The sequence below is a fragment of the Conger conger genome, chromosome 7, assembly GCF_963514075.1.
Source record: "Conger conger chromosome 7, fConCon1.1, whole genome shotgun sequence".
Taxonomy (NCBI): Eukaryota; Metazoa; Chordata; class Actinopteri; order Anguilliformes; family Congridae; genus Conger; species Conger conger.
The window spans coordinates 58,551,905-58,574,404 of NC_083766.1; the positions used below are offsets into that span (position 1 = coordinate 58,551,905).

The 22,500-nt window shown below is 50.6% G+C and overlaps 1 protein-coding gene across 3 annotated transcripts in view; it reads right to left on the reverse strand.

Moving 5' to 3' along the window:
• fryb (furry homolog b (Drosophila)) overlaps positions 1-22,500 on the reverse strand; it is a 92,834-nt gene that overhangs the window by 20,400 nt on the left and 49,934 nt on the right. For all 3 annotated transcript variants that reach the window (XR_009709116.1, XM_061247655.1, XM_061247654.1), the window contains exons 21-44: positions 21,946-22,205; positions 20,894-21,083; positions 20,253-20,377; positions 19,921-19,978; positions 19,691-19,782; positions 19,001-19,173; positions 18,379-18,539; positions 17,332-17,442; positions 16,696-16,850; positions 15,908-16,007; positions 14,941-15,112; positions 13,367-13,623; positions 12,486-12,632; positions 11,000-11,168; positions 10,121-10,211; positions 9,348-9,430; positions 8,711-8,861; positions 6,458-6,561; positions 5,100-5,285; positions 4,190-4,391; positions 2,989-3,110; positions 1,745-1,932; positions 1,034-1,128; positions 33-634 (exon numbers count right to left, since the gene is read on the reverse strand). Coding sequence is in view for 2 of the 3 variants with exons in the window: in XM_061247655.1 (XP_061103639.1) it covers positions 33-634; positions 1,034-1,128; positions 1,745-1,932; positions 2,989-3,110; positions 4,190-4,391; positions 5,100-5,285; positions 6,458-6,561; positions 8,711-8,861; positions 9,348-9,430; positions 10,121-10,211; positions 11,000-11,168; positions 12,486-12,632; positions 13,367-13,623; positions 14,941-15,112; positions 15,908-16,007; positions 16,696-16,850; positions 17,332-17,442; positions 18,379-18,539; positions 19,001-19,173; positions 19,691-19,782; positions 19,921-19,978; positions 20,253-20,377; positions 20,894-21,083; positions 21,946-22,205 (3,994 nt within the window). In the remaining variant the exon portion in view is untranslated. The remainder of the gene's footprint in view (positions 1-32; positions 635-1,033; positions 1,129-1,744; positions 1,933-2,988; positions 3,111-4,189; positions 4,392-5,099; positions 5,286-6,457; positions 6,562-8,710; positions 8,862-9,347; positions 9,431-10,120; positions 10,212-10,999; positions 11,169-12,485; positions 12,633-13,366; positions 13,624-14,940; positions 15,113-15,907; positions 16,008-16,695; positions 16,851-17,331; positions 17,443-18,378; positions 18,540-19,000; positions 19,174-19,690; positions 19,783-19,920; positions 19,979-20,252; positions 20,378-20,893; positions 21,084-21,945; positions 22,206-22,500) is intronic.

Consider the following 22,500-nt stretch of genomic DNA (forward strand, 5'->3'; position numbering starts at 1 on the left):
CGGGCGGGAGAGACAGCGGGGCGCTCCCTCACCGATGGCCTGGGAGGTGTCCACCACGGGCACGCGGGACACGGGCGTGAGCTGGCAGAAGAGCTGCAGCGTCAGGTCGGTGGTGGCGGGGGAGGTGAAGCCCTTCAGCAGCAGCTGCTGCAGCCCGGAGAACCCGCTCCAGCGCAGCTGCGCCTGCAGCTTCTCCAGCCGCTCCCGGTTCTCCGGCCGGTCCAGGGGAACCCGCGCCAGCAGCCGGTGCACCAGCCGCAGCGACATCTGGTACTCGAACTCGAAGTCAGACTCCATGAGCGACACCGCCACCCAGAAGATGGTGGCCAGCAGGTTGGCGGGGTGGCCGGAGTGGGCGGGGTCTTCGGGGTTGTCGCGGGAGCAGGAGGAGGAGCTCCGCGCGGTGCGGCCTATCCCGGGCGGCTGTGTGCAGGCCTGGATGCGGTCCAGCGTGGCGCTGCGGGGCGGGTCCGAGGCCCGCCGGTCCCCGCTCTCCCCGAACTTCTTGGGCACGGAGTAGCTCCTCTGGTGCCGGCTGCGCTCGCCCACCACCCCCCCCGGCAGGTTCAGCTGCCCCGTGCTCTTCCTGTTCCACGTCAGCTTCCCATTGGTCAGGAAGTCTGGGGAGGAGGCCCTGCTCGCCGTGCAGATAAACGAGCCGCTAATCATTAACACGATAAAACAATAATCACAATAAAACATAATCACAAAACACCTACATTTATTAACTTGTTTGGTCCACTTCTGTATGTCGTCAAAATACTGCCAAATCACATGAGAGTATACATTTTGCACAATGGTGTCACCTTATGAGAAGACAACATAAACAATGTTGTTCAGTGTTTGAAGTACCAATGTGGACATTGTATATAAGAAAAGGAGAGATGGAGACAGAGGAAAAGACAGATGGAAACTGAGAGAGAGAAAGGAGATGGAAAGGGAGACAAAATGAGGAGATGGACAGAGAGAGAGAAAGCAGATGGAAAGAGAGACAGAATGAGGAGATGGACACAGAGAGAGAACGTAAACCTACCTGGTCAGAGCTGCCATCAGGTCGCTGTTCTTCAGACACTCGGCCAGATTCTCCACCACAGACTCCAGAGTGAGCAGCACCTCCATCACATAGCCCTGGGGCAACAGAACACAGACCCTGCTTACAGGAGAGCAGGCCTCAAGCCCTACGCAGGCACACCCATATTAACAGGGCTCCTGTCTTAACCCTTTACGACTGAGATCACAATTATGTGGTCAGGATGCTCTTGACTGAACAATCTAATGCTGATGTCACAATCACTGCTGGTAACTGAGAGCAAAGGTGTTGTAGAACACTACAGACAAACAGACATTCCAAGAAACCTCCTCTTTAGCAGGTTCAGTGATTTATTTTCTGGAATGCATTCTAGAACACTGACTTGGAATTTTGAAAAAAAAACAAAAAAACATTCCAAAACCTACTCTTCAAAATGATTAAAGCTGCAATAGAAGAAGAAAGGGAGAGAGAAAAACAGGGCGGATAAAAACTTAAAAGCAAAAGGTGAAAAGCAAAAACACACACACACACTCACACACACACACACACACACACACACACACTCACACTGACACACTCACGCACACACACTCCACACTCAGTCACTCACACACACACACACACTCTCACACACACTCACTCACTCTCACACACACACACACTCACACACACACACACACACACACACACACACACACACACACGGTGCTTTACCTGCACCTCGTCCCCGTGCTCCCCCACCACCTCCACCAGGCGGGACAGCAGGTCGGAGACGGCGTGGGCGGACAGGGGCTGCCGCAGGGCGCGGAACATCTGGAAGGAGCGTCCGGCGTAGTGCCGGGAGGAGCTGCACAGGGCCGTCTGCAGCGCCACGTCACTCAACAGCGCCTCCAGGTGGAACTCTGTGGTAGTGCGAGAGACACAGCACAGAGAGATCAGAGTGTGTGTGTGTGTGTGTGTGTGAGAGAGAGAGAGAGAGAGGAGCGAGGAGCGGGGAGCGGGGTTACCCCCCTACACACAGAGCTGGGACAGAGAGATGAGTCAGAGAGAGAGAGAAGAGAGAAGAGAGAGAGTGGAGAGAGGAGCGGGAGAGAGAGAGAGGGAGGGAGACTGACAGAAAGAGGAGCGGAGTTAACCCTCTACACACAGCTGGGACAGAGAGATGAGTCAGAGAGAGAGAGATAAGAGATGGAGAGAGAGAGGGAGAGGGGGAGCACTTGGAGTAGCGTGGGATGCTTGGAGAGGTAGTGAGAGGGATACTGTATATATGACATGTGTATATTGTATATTACGTGTGTACAATATTGTATATTACATGTGTATAATATTGTATATTACGTGTGTATAATATTGTATATTACATGTGCTTTGGCACGTATGGTGATGGTTGATATTCATGCCAAAACAGCCATGTGAACCTGAAATAGAAAATGGATACTGAGAGAGAGACAGAGAGAGACAGTTAGAGTGGAGAGAGACAGAGAGAGACAGTTAGAGTGGAGAGAGACAGAGAGAGAGACAGTTAGAGTGGAGAGAGACGGAGAGAGAGACAGTTAGAGTGGAGAGAGACAGAGAGAGACAGTTAGAGTGGAGAGAGAGAGAGAGAGACAGTTAGTGTGGAGAGAGACAGAGAGAGAGACCGTTAGAGTGGAGAGAGACAGAGAGAGACAGTTAGAGTGGAGAGAGACAGAGAGAGACAGTTGGAGTGGAGAGAGACAGAGGGCAAGAGACAGTTAGAGTGGAGAGAGACAGAGAGAGACAGTTAGAGTGGAGAGAGACAGAGAGAGACAGTTAGAGTGGAGAGAGACAGAGAGAGACAGTTAGAGTGGAGAGAGACAGAGAGAGAGACAGTTAGACTAGAGAGAGACAGAGAGAGACAGAGGGCAAGAGAGAGAGATTGAGACAGGTGCACAGAGGGCAGTGAGTGACAGGTGAGAGGCAGCGGGCGGGGCACACACCTGACTTGGACTCCTTGAACACAGACACCACGTGTCGCAGGAAGTTGGCCAGCTGCTCGGCGCTCTTGGAGTTCGGGTTCTTAGGAGTGATGTCCTCGTGGCACCACAGAGGCCCAAACGCCCTGGGGGTCACATGACAGGAAGTGATATCATATGGTCACCAGTCACATGTCACCAGTCACCAGTCACAGCAGTCACATGATAGAAAGTGATATTGTATGGTCGCCATGACATAAGAAGTCACATGACAGGACATGACATTAAATGGTCACTATGATATCAGCAGTCACATGACAAAAAGTGACATCATATGGTCACCACGATATCAGCAGTCACATGATAGAAAGTGATATTGTATGGTCGCCATGACATAAGAAGTCACATGACAGGACATGACATTAAATGGTCACCATGATATCAGCAGTCACATGCCAGGAAGTGACATCATATAGTCACCATGATATCAGCAGTCACATGACAGGACATGACATCATATGGTCACCATGATATCAGCAGTCACATGACAGGACATGACATCACACTTAGATTGTCAAACTGCAGCACCTCGTTCCACAGTAAAGGGAACTGCAGTTGAAAACTATTAAATTGAATCCTTGAGGAGAATTAATATCATACCCTTATGGTAATTACACAGCCAGGACAGCAGGTGGTGCTTGAGGGCTACAGTTTGTTTGGCTGTGCTGTGTGCCTTCTTCTTTCCTCATTCCTATTGGTTCCTATACTTCACCTCTTTATGTGCAGGTAAAGATTCTTAGTGTATCTGGTGGTGAGGAACTCTATAAGCATACCTGGTGGTGAGGAACTCTATAAGCATACCTGGTGGTGAGGAACTCTATAAGCATACCTGGTGGTGAGGAACTCTATAAGCATACCTGGTGGTGAGGAACTCTATGAGCGTACCTGGTGGTGAGGAACTCTATGAGTGTACCTGGTGGTGAGGAACTCTATGAGCGTACCTGGTGGTGAGTAACTCTATAAGCATACCTGGTGGTGAGGAACTCTATGAGCGTACCTGGTGGTGAGGAACTCTATGAGCGTACCTGGTGGTGAGGAACTCTATGAGTGTACCTGGTGGTGAGGAACTCTATGAGTGTACCTGGTGGTGAGGAACTCGATGAGCATACCTGGTGGTGAGGAACTCTATGAGTGTACCTGGTGGTGAGGAACTCTATGAGCGTACCTGGTGGTGAGGAACTCGATGAGCTTGTTGGTCTTCTCGTCGGACTCGGTGGATGACTCCTCCAGCTCCTCCAGCTCCAGGGAGATCTGGGGCAAGTTCCCGCTGTTGCTCCCCAGGCTGACACTGGAGGAGGTGGAGGAGGAGCTCAGCCCCGAGTCGGCCACCGGGGAGGCCTGGCACTCCCGCAGGAAGTCAAAGCCCCCTGGGCAGGAAGGGAGGAGGGGAGAGATGTCACACTGATTCAATCAACTTATTAATACCAGAGAGACCTGTGTACAGGTACTTGGGCTGAGTGTGTGGTTGAATTACCTGTGTACATTTATTCAGGCTGAGAGTTTGGTTGTGTTACCTGTGTATAGGTATTCAGGCTGAGAGTTTGGTTGTGTTACCTGTGTATAGGTATTTTCATCTGAGAGTTTGGTTGTGTTACCTGTGTATAGGTATTCAGGCTGAGAGTTTGGTTGTGTTACCTGTGTATAGGTATTCAGGCTGAGAGTTTGGTTGTGTTACCTGTGTATAGGTATTCAGGCTGAGAGTTTGGCTGTGTTACCTGTGTACAGGTATTCAGGGTGAGCGTTTGGTTGTGTTACCTGTGTATAGGTATTCAGGCTGAGAGTTTGGTTGTGTTACCTGTGTATAGGTATTCAGGCTGAGAGTTTGGTTGTGTTACCTGTGTATAGGTATTCAGGCTGAGAGTTTGGTTGTGTTACCTGTGTATAGGTATTCAGGCTGAGAGTTTGGCTGTGTTACCTGTGTACAGGTATTCAGGGTGAGCGTTTGGTTGTGTTACCTGTGTATAGGTATTCAGGCTGAGAGTTTGGTTGTGTTACCTGTGTACAGGTATTCAGGCTGAGAGTTTGGTTATGTTACCTGTGTACAGGTATTCAGGCTGAGAGTTTGGTTGTGTTACCTGTGTACAGGTATTCAGGCTGAGAGCTGGATTTGACGGTCAGGGCCTTGTTGTCACTCATCTCCCGGGTGAGCAGCAGGACGGAGGCGATGACCTGGAAGTTGTTGTTGCAGGAGAGAGTGAGGAGGAGGTGCAGTAGGAGGCGCTTGCTGTGCTCGAACACCTCCGGCCGGTAGTGGTCCAGCCCTTTCCGGAAACACACAGAACACGGCGTCACAACATCATGCATTACATGACATCATCACACGCCACACTAGCAAGTGGGAGTCCAGGAAAAAGTCCCCATCCTTTCTGGGTAAATCATTTACATTCTCATTTTTATATTAAGTTTTACCAACACTGCTTGGATTTAAACACATGACTCATGAACAACAATGACTCCTTCAAGTTAATTAGTTAAGCAGGAGCTAATGTTTGGTCTATATCATGGCTGTCCAATCTTATCCTAATATAGGGATAGACGATGTGGGTGCAGGTTTTTGATTTAGCATCACAACGCTTGATTCACCTAACTAATCAGTCAAGACCTTGATAAGTAGAATCAGGTGTCTGGACTAGAACATAAATCTGCACCCACACTGGTCCAGTTAAGATAAGATTTGACACCCCTGGTGGATATCACAAGTCTACATTGCAGAAATTGCTCTGTATTTTCCTGGTTTGGAGATATGATATCAAGGTCAAAACACAGCTGGAAAAGCAGAGTGGGAGAGGTGTGTCAGAGAGACGACACACAGGGAATTGGTAGAGGGTGGGATATCCCACAATGCCTTGCTGCCTCTACCACTTTGTCATTTTTCGCTTCTTTGAATAGCAGTGAAATGTCAATCAGCCCCTCTGGAGACCATAATTATGGAAGAGGGGGGTAATGGATTCTTGAGACTGCAGGGCCCCCCCTTATCTCCTCGCCATGGGAACCGCCCCCCACCCACAGCCTGCAGCCCTGGTACTGACCTCCCCACCAGGGTCAAGACCCCCTCCCCTAATTATCATAATTACTGCATTCAGAGCTGACCCCCCCCCACCCTCACAGCAAAGGGCTTTCAGATTGTGACAGGCACTATATAAACACGATGCATTACTGCTGCTTTCATGTATATACTGCATATACAGTGTATAAATCAATGGTTCTCAGGTTTGAACATCAGGGTGACACCTTGATTGTTATATGGCAATTTGTGCATGATCTGTGATTATATTTATCACCATTAAACAGGGAGGGAGAGAGAGAGAGAGGGGGGGGGGAAGAGGAAGGGAAAGAGAAACAGAGAGAGAGAGGGAGAGAGAGAGAGAGAGGGGGGGAAGAGGAAGGGAAAGAGAAACAGAGAGAGAGAGAGAGAAAGACAGGGGGAGCTTACCCAGGAAGAGGGCATGCAGTAGTAGTGGCAGGTGTAGGGCCCAGTCCTCCCTCACACTGTGATCCACCACCATCTCCGTCATGAAGATCACTGCAATATTACACCTGTAAACACACACACACACCATCTCCGTCATAAAGATCACTGCAATGTTACACCTGTAAACACACACACACACACAAACACACACACACACCATCTCCATCATAAAGATCACTGCCATATTACACCTGTAAACACACACACGCACACACACACACACCATCTCCGTCATAAAGATCACTGCAGTCTTACACCTGTAAACACACACACACGCCATCTCCGTCATGAAGATCACTGCAATATTACACCTGTAAACACACACACACGCCATCTCCGTCATGAAGATCACTGCAATATTACACCTGTAAACACACACACACGCCATCTCCGTCATGAAGATCACTGCAATATTACACCTGTAAACACACACATACACGCACACGCACACACACACACACAGGATTACAGTACATCAGTCATAAAGAACACTGCAATGTTACACCTGCAAACACACACAGACACAATAAACACTTATCAAGCATACGGTAACAATGACCCACTATTCTCTGCTTAAGAGAAAAAATCTCAAGACTGAAATTCTTAAGCCCTGTTTTGCCGTGCACGGTGAGCAGTGTATCACTGATAATCTCAGTCCAGGCGCCGGTCCGGAATGCAACACTCGAGTGCTGCATAAATAACGCATGACAGTGGGCGCTATGCGAAGCATGTGAGGAATAATAAACAGTTTGTGCCCTCGTAGCAGAGCGGCGGCTGGAGAGACACACTCCACGGGGCGCGACGAAGCGAAAGGCCCTGTATTGCGCTGTAAACATGCGCCGGTCTTTTTATAGACGTTATCGGCCGCGGGCTGTCCACAGGTCCCGCTCCGCGCGTTCATCAGCACATTCTGCGCATCGCTAAGGAGACGGACGACACGGCGGACCCGCTCTGCTCCGCGGCTGCCGCCCCCCGGGGCTAAGATGTCTGCCGAGAAAATGAGTTAATCTGGCGAGTTACTCGAGAGTTACGGACTGGTCGCCTTCCGAATGGGATACGGGTGACGCGGGCTGCCGAAATGCCTTTCGGACACACCTCGCGTGGGGCGGGGTTTTTACGGGAAGGAAGCGGGGCAACCCGAGGACCACGCCTACTGAGCGGGCACACACCGACCGGGACGCCATGTTGAATGAGTGCAGGAATGAAAAAAGTGCTTCTTTCCACAGTAGGTGGCTGAGACCGGGAACCCGCAGGAGAGGAGAGAGAGCAGGAGAGACGCAAGACAGCTGAAAAGCTACGCGAGTCTGGTTATTTTCTTTACATTTGTTATCTTCGTTTATTATTTTCGCACGAATTCCGGTGAGGGAAAGTGTTTATTTTTTCGTTTCGTTTATATTTTGTTTATATTTTTTCGTTTGTGGGCATGCTCTCTCTCTCTCTCTCTCTCTCTCTCTCTCTCTCTCACACCAGCGTCTGTTGCATCAGTAGAAGCTGGTGAAAACCGCCATTTTACATATCTCCCTGGGTCCAGCTCCTCTGTCCTCCCAGGGGTATGTCACGGCATGTGACATCCTCAGCTTTGGCTGAATGCTATCGCTGCTCTATTCCCCCACAACAAAGCACACACGCTGTGGATTCATTTAGGTGATTGCTGTACTCAGTAAACCGTGTTTGTGGAGTAAGAGTGAACATTTCCTCTGCTCACTGACACTAAGTGTGCTACAGGAGAAGACAGCAGGAGACGTGGAGGATGGGCTCCCCCTCCATCGCCGGGTTCCTCCTCAGATTTCTGCCCATTGAGGAGTCTCTTCTTTAACTTTTTTACCTCATTTGCTCGCTATTTGGCGGTTCAGGCATGGTTTTTTGCCCTTTTTGCCCATCTGTTACTCTGTTAAGTGAAAACCCAAATAAAACACTAATAAAATCCACTTGACTTGAGGGCAGTATGGCAGGTGTGGGGGTAGCAGCCCTGTATGGCAGGTGTGGGGGTTCAGGCCTGTATGGCAGGTGTGGGGGTAGCAGCCCTGTATGCCAGGTGTGGGGGTCCAGCCCTGTATGGCAGGTGTGGGGGTAGCAGGCCTGTATGGCAGGTGTGGGGGTAGCAGGCCTGTATGGCAGGTGTGGGGGTCCAGCCCTGTATGGCAGGTATGGGGGGTCAGGCCTGTATGGCAGGTGTGGGGGTAGCAGGTGTGGGGGTAGCAGACGGGGTCTCACCTGTGCAGGGGCCCTCGGGGGGTGATGGTTTCGGGCAGGTAGTCCACCAGGGGCGCCCAGCAGCCCCCGTTTATGGGCATGGGCAGAGCCTGCGGCTGATTGGACTCCAGCACGCTCATCAGCCAACCGGTGTAGGGCGGCAGCGGGTCACCTGACCGGGGTTGAGAGGAGGGGGAGTCACATGATTGACAGTTCACCTCCATCCCCCACCTCCGACCCCAAACGTACACACGCCAGGCTTTGAACTTCAAAACCTGGAGACGTCCCGACTATTTCCCTCCAGTTTGAGATGTACAGCACTGCCCTCCAACAGAAACCTGACGTATGCCCACACGTATTTCAGACACACTCCTGAGCCAGCCAATGGGGCGAAACACTGTCTACTGCGACGGGTTAGCATTTCTTTCATATGAGAAACCGCCTTCATAATGGTCTTCACTACTGTAGACCTACTTCCTGTTTATGCAGTAAAGAAACTACTTCCTGTTTATCACAGAATAGAACCAATTTGCCACATGATTGGCTGGTTCAGTACAGCATGTTTTCACCTCAGAGACCACATGACTAACATTGTAGAGCTGCAGCCAATCGTGACTCCCCAAGCGGGCCCTCTGTCCAATCAGAGACAGATACTCACTCTTCTCCTCGTCATAGGAGCCCCCAGAGCTGTTGCTGTAGCGGGACTCGAGTCTGTTGTGAGCCCGGCTGGCATTGCTCCGCCTGGGGAACACACACACGCGCGCGCACACACACACACACACACACACACACACACAGAGTCACACACACACGTGCACACACACACGCAGAGTCACACACACAGAAACACACACACACGCAGAGTCACACACACAGAAACACACACACACACACAGAGTCACACACACACGCGCGCGCACACACACACACGCACACACACATGCGCACACAGTAACACATACACACGCACACACACACAGAATCACACACACACACGTGCACACACACACACAAACACACACACACACACACACAGAATAAACAGACAGACACAGACAATAATGAGCCACACACACACACACACAGATCAGAGAGAATCTCAATGCCAATGCCACACTACACCCACAGTGAACCATTAAGTGCCGCATTTTAAATCTGCAATATCAAGCAAAAAAATAAACACTTAATGTTTCCCCACACCAAAACAAAAACATCTTAAACATAAAATAATTGGTTGTACCTGAACTACAGTGAGTATGTTGTTTAGATTGAGGTACTGATTATATAACGGATCATCAAATACTAATTGGATTTCGTACTGTGACTACTGACTAGAAACCCATGATGATTTTATGAAATGAAGTGTCAGGCCACCAGGAGTTAAACATTATTGAAGTTTTGGGTAAATGAGGGAGAGAGGGTGTACTGTACCTCTCCTCAGACTCTCTGGCTGCTTTCGACTCCTCTGGGTCTGGGAAGCTCTCCTGGCCAGCAACCAGTGTGTTACTACTCGAGGATGTACCTGGCAACCGGACAAACAAGACGGGAATCACTGCGACAACAGCACGGACTCCCAAAAAGGCTCCTCAACAAAGCAGTCCGTCGTTCACTCGAATTCATCGATGTTTGTTTCCCGTGTCTGGCTGAGCTCCTGAAGGCCTTGATGAATGCACTTTGCTTGTAAGCCACTCTAGATAAGAGCTTCAGTGAAATAAATATGAATATAAATGGGAACAAACTGCTCCCATCAAAGGGCACTGCCAGTTATTCATTTCCTGTGGTTCCAGGTAACGAGGAGACCCTCTTACATCCTAATACAGTATTTCAAATATCGTATTTACATGTTTCCTCCACAATCAGCTTTCTAATGCCTACACTGCAAAACCCCAAAATAAGTAAATCTCAAGTATTAATCTAATATTGAGAGTTCAAATCTTATTTCTTGAATGTTTTGCTAAATAAGAAAATTTCAAGGCTCAATCTTTGGCTCATTTGAAGATTTGACAATGGGGTAAGAACATTTCACTTGTCAAGCAAACAGCAACTTAAAACAAGCTAATATTTTCTAGTTGAGAGAAAAAAAATAAGATCTTAAGTTTTACTACAACATTAAAACACTTATTAAGACAGCAATTTTTTGCAGTACCCAAAGTAAGTCAAAGTCAGTGGGGTCAGATAGCAGAAGACAACTCCTCACTGTATCACCTTACATGGCGATGTAATTTCCTGTCCAGGAAGTGACATCACGTGAAACAGGTCAGTACACTTGTAAGTGTGTGATCCAGCCAATGGGGTGGAGCCGGGCCTTACCTGAGGCCGCGGCAGAGGTCTTGTTGCTGGGGGCGAAGCGGTAGAAGGGGGCGTTATCGCAGTGCAGCACCACGGGGTTGACCGGGTCCGTCTGCTGCAGCTCGAACAGGAGCTCCTCCATCGTCTGGATGGTGTTGTTCCGGCACAGGTAGATCACCACCTTCTTCACCTGGGGCACAGGTAGAACACGCACTGGGTCAGGGAGAGGGTTCTGCTCAAGCCAGGGATGACCAATCCTGACCGTGGAGAGCCACAGGGTTACGCTGGTGTGTAAATGGTAAATGGTTGGCATTTATATAGCGCCTTTATCCAAAGCACTGTACAATTTATGCTTCTCATTCACCCATTCACACACTCATACACCAACGGCGTTTGGCTGCCATGCAAGGCACCAACCAGCTCGTCAGGAGCATTTAGGGGTTAGGTGTCTTGCTCAGGGACACTTCGACACAGCCCGGGCAGGGGATCGAACCGGCAACCCTCCGACTGCCAGACAACTGCTCTTACTGCCTGAGCCATTTCGCCCCCATTTCGCTGGTTGTGTGTCAGCAACCAGCTCAGAACCAGGGACCCAGATGAGGGGAGTTACACAACTGTGGAATCATAGCTAACTGGTTAGTGGTGCCGTGGTTAGCGGTGCTGTGGTTAGCGGGTGCAGTGGTTAGCGGTGCAGTGGTTAGCGGTGCCGTGGTTAGTGGGTGCCGTGGTTAGCGGTGCTGTGGTTAGCGGTGCAGTGGTTAGCGGTGCTGTGGTTAGTGGTACAGTGGTTAGCGGTGCTGTGGTTAGCGGGTGCCGTGGTTAGCGGTGCTGTGGTTCGCGGGTGCAGTGGTTAGCGGTGCTGTGGTTAGCGGTGCCGTGGTTAGCGGTGCTGTGGTTAGCGGTGCAGTGGTTAGCGGTGCTGTGGTTCGCGGGTGCAGTGGTTAGCGGTGCTGTGGTTCGCGGGTGCAGTGGTTAGCGGTGCTGTGGTTAGCGGTGCTGTGGTTAGCGGTGCCGTGGTTAGCGGTGCCGTGGTTAGCGGTGCTGTGGTTAGCGGTGCTGTGGTTAGCGGTGCTGTGGTTAGCAGTGCTGTGGTTAGCGGTGCTGTGGTTAGCGGTGCCGTGGTTAGCGGGGCCGTGGTTAGCGGTGCCGTGGTTAGCGGTGCTGTGGTTAGCGGTGCTGTGGTTAGCGGTGCCGTGGTTAGCGGTGCCGTGGTTAGCGGGGCTGTGGTTAGCGGGGCTGTGGTTAGCGGGGCCGTGGTTAGCGGGGCTGTGGTTAGCGGTGCCGTGGTTAGCGGTGCTGTGGTTAGCGGGTGCAGTGGTTAGCGGTGCTGTGGTTAGCGGTGCTGTGGTTAGCGGGGCCGTGGTTAGCGGGGCCGTGGTTAGCGGTGCCGTGGTTAGCGGTGCAGTGGTTAGCGGTGCTGTGGTTAGCGGTGCTGTGGTTAGCGGTCCAGTGGTTAGCGGTGCTGTGGTTAGCGGGGCCGTGGTTAGCCTGCTCAGGGCGGACTCACGTAGGGCAGCAGTGCCGTGTCGCTGCTCACGCCGCACAGGCTGATGAGGAACTGCAGCGCCGTCCGCAGGTTGTTGCTCCACTTGTCGTTGCTGACCAGAGCGTTCCAGGCGTTCTCCATCTCCGGCCCCGGCAACTCATCACCATACTGAGAGAGAGAGAGAGAGAGGGGGGGGTGGGAGAGGGGGAGAGAGAGAGGGAGGGAGGGAGAGAGAGGGAGGAGGAGAGAGACGGGGAGAGAGAGAGAGATGAACCCAACTCAGCTGCAGATGAAAGGATTTGGGTTGAGGGAGACAGTCTCAGTCTGAAGAACAGATACGGGGTGGGCTCTGAAAGGGTTTGAAGATGTGGGGTTTGTGGTGGCAGATTTCAGAGAGCAGGTTTTGGGGTTGGGGTTTGGGAGAGCAGGTTTTGGGGTTGGGGTTTGGGAGAGCAGGTTTTGGGGTTGGGGTTTGGGAGAGCAGGTTTTGGGGTTGGGGTTTGGGAGAGCAGGTTTTGGGGTTGGGGTTTGGGAGAGCAGGTTTTGGGGTTTGGGAGAGCAGGTTTTGGGGTATGGGAGAGCAGGTTTTGGGGTTGGGGTTTGGGAGAGCAGGTTTTGGGGTTGGGGTTTGGGAGAGCAGGTTTTGGGGTTGGGGTTTGGGAGAGCAGGTTTTGGGGTTTGGGAGAGCAGGTTTTGGCGTTGGGGTTTGGGAGAGCAGGTTTTGGGGTTGGGGTTTGGGAGAGCAGGTTTTGGGGTTGGGGTTTGGGAGAGCAGGTTTTGGGGTTGGGGTTTGGGAGAGCAGGTTTTGGGGTTGGGGTTTGGGAGAGCAGGTTTTGGGGTTGGGGTTTGGGAGAGCAGGTTTTGGGGTTGGGGTTTGGGAGAGCAGGGTTTGGGAGCCGTACCTTGGCGGTCATGAACATGAGGTTGTTGAGCACCAGGGAGGTGGCCTGCAGGGAGCCCCAGCCGCTGCCCTTCAGGGGGTGGGCGAGGCCCAGGCTGTCGGCCTGCTCCCGGGCCTCCTCCTCCGGGGTGCAGGGGCTGGAGGCGGGGGGCAGCAGGCCGCTGTCCACCAGCTCGATGTTCTGCAGCCAGGGCAGCAGGTAGGTCAGCATGATCTGCCGGCCATTAGGGTGTGTGGTGGGGAAGCGCTGGCTCACCTCTGTGTGTGTGTGTGTGTGTGGGTGTGTGTGTGTGTGTGTGTATAAGTGTGTGTGTGGACGTGCGAGTGGGTGTATATGTGTGTGTATGTGTAAGTGTGTGTGCGTGTGAGTGTGAGTGTGTGTGTGTGTGTGTGTGTGTGTGTGTGTGTGTGTGTGTGAGTGTGTGTGTGCGTGAGATAAAGAGAGAAAGAGCAGGTAGAGGTTAGTGCAGCAGTATCACGATGCAGATGAACAGGACATGCTTATCTCAGAAACTACCACACAAAGGGCTCTGAAAGTCTGCTTTATCCAAAGCAACAGTTGATTAGACTAAGCAGGGACCAACCCCCCTGGAGCAATGTGGGGTTAAGGTCCTTGCTCAAGGCGCCAACAGCTGTGCGGATCTTATCGTGGCTACACTGGAGCTTGTTGCTTGCCCAGGTTGCAGTTAAGCACCTTAGCCGCTAGGCTAAGCCTGACCCTGACTACGAACTGACTACAGACCGCAGACTGCAGCACAAGCAGACTGGCAGGCTCCTCTGTCTCCACACACAGCCTCTCTCTGTTTACTTGTTGTTTCTCAGAATATTCAGTCTGGTCTGCAGGAGCAGCTGCTGAGACGGTCGGGGCTCAGATGTCCCTGTTGTCATGGTGATTAGCGATGGGAGTCTGGCCATCTAATTGGCTGCTGGTTTGACAGCTGGAGATGAGCCAACTCATCAGAGTAACCAGACAACACAGGCCAGAGAGCCAGTCAGGACTATAATAATATCTCTGTTCTGTGAGGTTTACAGACAAACCCCATCACTTATTTTGTGAGAACAAAAGACTACGTCTGCAATGCGACATAGCTGGTATAGCTGGTTTGCAATTCAACTGTCATTTTTAATTGGGAGCTCACCAACTGTGATGGCATTTAAATATACAGCACATTACTGACAATACACTCACACTGGCAAACCCACCCACCCACCCACAAACACACACATGCTGTCTCACACAAACTCTCACACACACACTCTCTCTCTTACACCCACACACTCTGTATTTCCCTCTCTCTCTCACACACACACACACACACACCCTCACTCACACACACACACACACACGCACACCCTCACACACACACTCTCACACACACACACACACACACCCTCACACACACACTCACACACACACACACCCTCACACACACCCTCACGCACACACACACCCTCACACACACACACACTCACACACACACACGCACACCCTCACACACACACTCACACACACACCCTCACACCCTCACACACACACACACTCACACACACACACACACACACACACACACGCACCAGAGAAGAGTGGCAGGGTGAGTTCGGGGTACATCCGGGCGAGCTGATTGGACAGCTGTGAGAGGGAGAGGCTGTAGAGGGGGGGCAGGGGGCCGTGGGTGCCGTACAGGATGCTGCTGCTCTTCTGCTCCGACGTCTTCTTCGAGTACACCGCCAACTTGGCCTCCAGGATCTGCCCCGCCAGACCCGCCACACCCAGGGGTCACTCCACCATCCACACCTGGGACCTGTACTCATCAATCGCCTCAGAGCGCTGATCTGAGATCAGTCTGGGCTTTTATCTCATCGCGCAACTGAGCTGGGGTTTGCTGCTTCAGCTCGTAATGCGACTGATCTCAGATCAGCTCAGTCTTTTAGATCGTAATGGACAAATTTGGGATATGAACAGGGTAAACCTGACCTCAGACCTGCACTCTTTATTACAGACCCTGCTTTCCCATATAGCAGGGCTGCCCAACCCTGTTCCTGGAGATCTACCTTCCTATAGATTTTCCTTTAAATTTGGCACACCTGATTCCACTAATTAACAGCCAGCGGTGTAAAAGAAAAAGTCCTGCCCTGTGTTGCTTCTGCCCATGAACCCAGCCAGCTGATTTCACTAATTAGTTGTACCTCCTGGCTGAAGAACTGCTAATTAGCAAACTCAGGCGACTGGAACAAAATACTGGGGAGGACTTGGATTTTCCACCTCTGTTAATAGCACAATATGCTGTTGAATGAGGTGTGGCGTTGTCTGGGTTGGAGTGAAAACCTACAGGACTGTAGATCTCCAGGAACAGGGTTGAGCAGCCTTGCAATATAGCCACTCATTTATATTTTTCATATGTTCTAAATCCTATATTCAATCAACAAACAGTGAATGCGCATCTACACAATACTTTGACAGAGCATATTATGAATTAATTAGGAATTAATTTTTGTGAGCTGAAGAGCGATTTGTGCAAGACCCAAAAATATTTATCCGTACCTGCATCAGCTGCATGGAGATCTCATAGATTTCTCTGTTGGTGTCCGAGGACTTGAAGAGCACCAAATTCAGGAGCGTCACAATGTCACAGGGGTAGTTTCTGAAACAAGATATACAGACAGAAAAAGCATGAGAAACACAGCACGACTGTATCAATTCATCCACAATGTCCGTAAGAACAATCCATAATGTGGCACAATAACATTAAGCAACACTGGAAGGTGCTTAATAGACAGTATAATTCAAACAATATATAGGCATATGTATATCGATATTGAAATATTAATAATGTATAACATGGATCTGCCCATGAACAAATCCACAGGCTTGTTTCCCTCTCTTTAAACCAATTAGCAGCACTCTGCCCTTTGATATCCTTTTAAAAGCTAGCCCAAATATTCTCAGGTGTATATATTTAGACACACACACACACATATCTGCGCACACACACACCCACACATACACACACACGCAAACACATACACACACACACACACACACACTCACACTCACACCCATACACACACTCTCCCTCACACACTCACACTCACACTCTCTCTCACACACACACACACACACACACTCACACACTCATACTCACACCCATACACACACTCTCCCTCACACACTCACACTCTCTCTCTCACACACACACACACACACACCCATACTCTCTCACACACACACACACACACACTCTCACATACACACACACACACACAGACACACTCACACACCCACACTCTCTCTCACACACACACACACACACACACACACACACACACTACCTGCTCCCGCAGACAGTAGCGATGGCCTTGAAGCAGCCAGAGGCGAGTTGGTAGGACCCGGTGAAGCAGCGGTCCACGGCCCAGTTGAACAGGTTGACCTGGTCGGGGTTGAGCTCCAGCAGCAGGATGACCACCTCGCAGCCCAGCCGGTGGACCTGCAACCCAGGGAAGAGGGCGGGACAAACACAGTCAGCCAATGTCAGCCAATGATCTGCAACGTTGAATTCATTCCACAGCTTCTCTGGGGGTTGAATGGTGCCACAGAATGAACAAGCTCAGGGCTGCCCTGGACCTGGAGATCTACCATCCTGTAGGTTTTCACTCCAACCCTAACAAAGCACACCTCATTCATCAGCTAGAGATCTCATTGAGCTCCCAATTTGTGGATTCAGATGTGCTAAATTAGGGTGGAAATAAGAACCTTGAGAACAGCTTGAGCCACCTCTCATTTCACCTCAGGTGTGTGTGTTAACCCAAATTTTTTGCTCTGGGGGGGTATAGTAAGTAATATGTTATTAATGATAACAGCCCTCATTGATTCTCACTGAATAGCCTCATTGACAGCAATATTAGCATCTGTAGTCCCTGATTCCCTAACCCTACTTCCTGCAGAGGTCAGAGGTCAGGTGCTCGTACCCGCAGGTCGTGACAGGCCAGGATGTTGTCCAGCCACTTGTACAGGTACCCGTCCGGAGAGAGCCCCACGTTATCGAACACGGGCCCACAGCACAGCACCGCCGACATGGCCTGGAGGAGAGAGAGAGCGTCAGGCTAACGTACACACAGCGTTAAACTAACGTACATACAAGATTACACTAACTGGCAACATTAAACTAACAAACAGCATTACAGTAACATACATACAGAATTTCACTACACACAGCATTACACGAACAAACATACGACATTACACTAACAAACATAACACAAACATACATACAACATTACACTAACAAACAACATAAAACAAACATACATAAAAGATTACACTAACAACATAGCACTAAAAAACATACAACTTTACATTACATGCAGCATTATACAAACATACAAGACATAAATGTACACACATTATACAGCCATACATGCAACATTACAATAATGTACACACAACCTTAAACAAACGTACACAATATTATACAGACAAACACGTGTGGAGCACATGTGCATACTACAGGCTTTTCAAAGTGTGTTTCAACACGGGATAACATAAAGATTATATTTGTATACTATATAATTATATATATATTATAGCTGAGAGCAAGTAATATTTATTGTAATATATTTTCCATAGATAAAGCTGGTTACATTACTGAAGCGTCAATCTGGGAATTGAACCCCGCAACCTCTCAGTTAAAAGCCCAGTTCCCCACCTGTTATATGACACTTTCCTGTCTCGCAATGCTCAAACGTTACTGCTGAAACGCTGTGAGAACGATGCTGAAACGTTACTGCTCAAACGCTGTGAGAACGATGCTGAAACGTTACTGCTGAAACGCTGTGAGAACAATGCTGAAACGTTACTGCTCAAACGTTACTGCTGAAACGCTGTGAGAACGATGCAGAAACGTTACAGCTCAAACGCTGTGAGAACGATGCTGAAACGTTACTGCTCAAACGCTGTGAGAACGATGCTGAAACGTTATTGCAGGTCACATCCTGGCGCGGGTTTGTCTGCCGTACCTTGAGGGCGCAGTACTGGTAGCGGGTGATCTGGTGGTTGCGGTCGCTGTAGCGGTCCAGCGGGGTGAACATGACGCTGAAGGGCCCCGCCCACTGGCTGAAGAGGATGAAGAGGTGGTGACGAAGACTCTGCTGGGGGAAGAGGAAGCGGCGATGGTGGACTGCGGAGGGTAGAGGACAGAGGGTAGAGGAGAGAGAGGTTCGTCAAACACGCCCCTGTTTATATACATTCCGGCATTTAGCACATCCTCTTATCAAGAGCTTCCTACACAATATACTTTTTCTATTTATGCACACAAACCTCATTCACTCACTCATATGTGGACGGCAGAGCTCTATAAACAGCACAGGCCCATGGGGAAGTCACCTGACCTCGACCGTCACCACAAAACTACCTCGCTGTGACCCATTCAGCCCTGCACTGGGTGGTTACTGTGTTGCCACAGAAGAACCCCGTCTAGTTTAAAGCCTTCTTTGTCGGTCAAAGTGGTTCTTTGACTGGAAGCTTTCACGTTTCACACGTATGATAGAGGGGGATCCATACAGAACTGGGTTCCTCTCTGGAGAAAAGCCAGGGCGCCATTTTGAGAGTGTGTGCACTGAGCGGCAGTGCTCTCAGTACCGGGCACGCATTGGATCAGGTTGGCCACCATGGCGCTGAAGTGGGCTCTGATGTCCTTCAGAACCTCCACGTCCTTGTCGTTCTCCGCTTCCAGCAGCATGCGCGTCAGGTCCACGTACTCCAGGAAGAGGGCCCCCAGGGCCAGGGTGTCCCGCTCCAGGGCCCCGTTAGTGCTGGAGGGGGGGGGGGGGAGGGGGGTTAGACGTGATCTGAGCTGAGCTGAGCTGAGCTGGGTTATCTGGCCCTGAAATCTAAATCCAGCCCCGTTTTTCTTTTCTACAAAGTAATTCACTGAATGATTAGTGCTACTGATTGGCCAGACTGTCTCCCAGGTAAAGGAGGGTGATTTGATCGTGATTTGATGACCCCTGTGTGAGAGATAGGGGCGTGGCACTGTGGGGCACAGGCGTGAGGAGCAGAGGTGTGTAGGTACACGTCACAGGTACAGGTTAAAGGTGTATGTGGTGTATAACAGTAGTGTACAGGTACAGGTTAAAGGTGTATGTGGTGTATAACAGTAGTGTACAGGTACAGGTTAAAGGTGTATGTGTGTAACAGTAGTGTACAGGTACAGGTTAAAGGTGTATGTGGTGTATAACAGTAGTGTACAGGTACAGGTTAAAGGTGTATATGGTGTATAACAGTAGTGTACAGGTACAGGTTAAAGGTGTATGTGGTGTATAACTGTACCTGTCGCTGATGACTCCAGCGTCGGCCAGCAGCTCAAAGATGCGCAGGAGCTGCAGCCGGAGCAGATCCCTCCTCTCCCTGCGCTTCTTATTCTGAGAGAGAGAGAGAGAGAGAGAGAGAGAGAGAGAGAGAGGTTTACACACACACACACACACACTCTCTCACACAGACACATGCCTATACACACATTAACACACAGACACAAACATACAACTTATGCACACACATACCTCAGGTCTTCGTTCTAAGGCTTCCTTCATCAGGGGATGCAGCTCCTCCACCAGCTCCCTGCACAAACAGCCACACACACATCAGACCTGAGTGGAGACACCTCCCCTCTCCACCTCCACGCTAATGTGTGCTGAGCGTTCTGGCACAAAATGGCTGCCATGCATCACCTAGTGTGGGTGCTACAAAATGGAGGTGGTTGAGGTCAGTCTCCCCATATCACTGTAAAGTGCTATGTGAGAAAAGCACTATAAAAATGCAATCGAGCTATCGATCTATCTAACTGCTTAAATGGCAGAGCTCCCTTACAACAGCGGACCTGCTGGGGTCGTACCTGAACACCAGCGCGTTGGTGCGTCCGAACCCCAGCACCAGGGCCTCTGTGATCTCGATGCTCTCTGACCTCATCAGCGGGACCAGCTGCTTCAGCAGACAGGCGATGGAGGGTGTCCCAATCACCTGATCAGAGTACAAACAGGAATACATGATAAGACACTCAATCACTGGGCTAACAAAGAGTAGCTATGTTATCTACATGAGTGCCTTACTGTGCATACTGTATGCTATCTCTGGACTAAGAGAGCTTTGATTGTAAATATAGTTAATTCTATATTTTCATTTTAAAGTCTCTTTTTACAGCTGGTATAAGCTAGCCCACACTCCACTCCCAGAAATACAGTGACTGAGGAGGTACATTTTTGTTCTTCAAGGATCACATTTCCCAAATGTTCCCTGAAAGTACAGTAATGCTCTCGTTCGGTACAAATTAATTTGTTTTCCAAGGAAAAAAAGGTACAAATGGCTAGTTGTACAATTTTATTTTATATATTACCTATATGGTACCACCCCAGCTACAAGCATTTGTACCTTTTTAGACAATGTTCATAGAGAGTGTGAGAAGTGGAAGATGGGGCGTGGGGACACAGGAGTTGAGGAAAGGAGGGAGGGAGGGGGAAAGGGAGGGGCGGAGGAGACCTTGTTGTCGTAGCTGACGCTGCCGTCGGGCGTGGTGGCGGTGATTTCGGGCGTGGACGCTCTCAGGTGTCCTGAGCTCATGATGCTGGGCTTGGCCACGCCGAAGCACAGGATGAGGTAGTTCCTCCACAGGGTGACGTACCCGTCCCACGTGCCCGCTGTGCTCGTCTTCTTGGCGTTCACCGGGTTACTGTCCCAACGAAACAGACCGGCGTGCGGTCAGTGCATTCACAGACAGGCTGCACACAGACTCTGCTGCATGCTCTTCATGTGTGAAATGAATACAAATTACAGACGGAAATTAAGAAGAGAAGAAGTTAGAAGACAAAGAGGAAGAATAAAAGGAAGAAGATGATGAAGAAACAGAAGATGAAGAATAAAAGGGGACAACAGATGAAAAGTTGTAGAAGTAGAAGAAGAAGAAGAAGAAGAGGAAGAAGAATGATAACAATAACAATAGCATCTTGTAGATGGTGCTCTTAAATGAATCAGTATGAATTAACGCACAGCTTGGTCAGGTCTGGGGTAATGTGGGAACGGGCAGAGGGGTGTGGGGGTGTGGGGGTAAGGGCAGAGGGGTGTGGGGGTAATGTGGGAACGGGCAGAGGGGTTTGGGGGTGTGGGGGTACGGGCAGAGGGGTGTGGAGGTAATGTGGGAACAGGCAGAGGGATGTGGGGTAATGTGGGAATGGGCAGAGGGGTGTGGGGGTATGGGGGTAATGCAGGAACGGGCAGAGGGGTGTGGGGGTATGGGGGTATGGGGGTACGGGCAGAGGGGTGTGGGGTAATGTGGGAATGGGCAGAGGGGTGTGGGGTAATGTGGGAACAGGCAGAGGGATGTGGGGTAATGTGGGAATGGGCAGAGGGGTGTGGGGGTATGGGGGTAATGCAGGAACGGGCAGAGGGGTGTGGGGGTATGGGGGTATGGGGGTACGGGCAGCGGGGTGTGGGGTAATGTGGGAACGGGCAGAGGGGTGTGGGGGTAATGTGGGAACGGGCAGAGGGGTGTGGAGGTGTGGGGGTACGGGCACGTGGGGGTGAGGGGCGCTCACTTGGGGTCCACCAGGGGCATGAGCAGCTGCAGGCGGGTGAAGGCGTAGGGCCAGGCGTAGCTCAGCGCCGTGGGGCAGTGTTTGGGCAGGTTCTCCTGCCGCAGGAAGCTGTAGAGGCACAGCACCCAGGGGTCCTTCACCGACTGCGCGAAGATCCACACGTGGGAGGGGCTCTTCACGTCGTAGTGGCTGTTCACCAGCTTGGCGCTCCACTCCACCAGCCACTGCAGGTCCACGTGGTGACTGAGGGGCAGGGTGGCCTGCAGGGGGGAAGACCACAGCCGTGTCAGGGGAGGGAGGGAAACTACAGTCCTGGAGCATCGGCCTATGCCCTGCCTTTTTAAAAAAAGAATTTATTTACCAGGTAAAGATAATTTATTTACCACTGAGAACCTCTTTCTCTTTTTCTTGGGAGAAATGCCAGAGAGAACAGTTGCAATTGGGGAGAGTGAGAGAGAGAACAGGGGGAAAAGCCCCCAGAGCAGTTTTTGTAGTTCCTTTTACATTTAGGGACCCAACTGAATCTCTCCACATACATAAGTCAGCATCCCTATT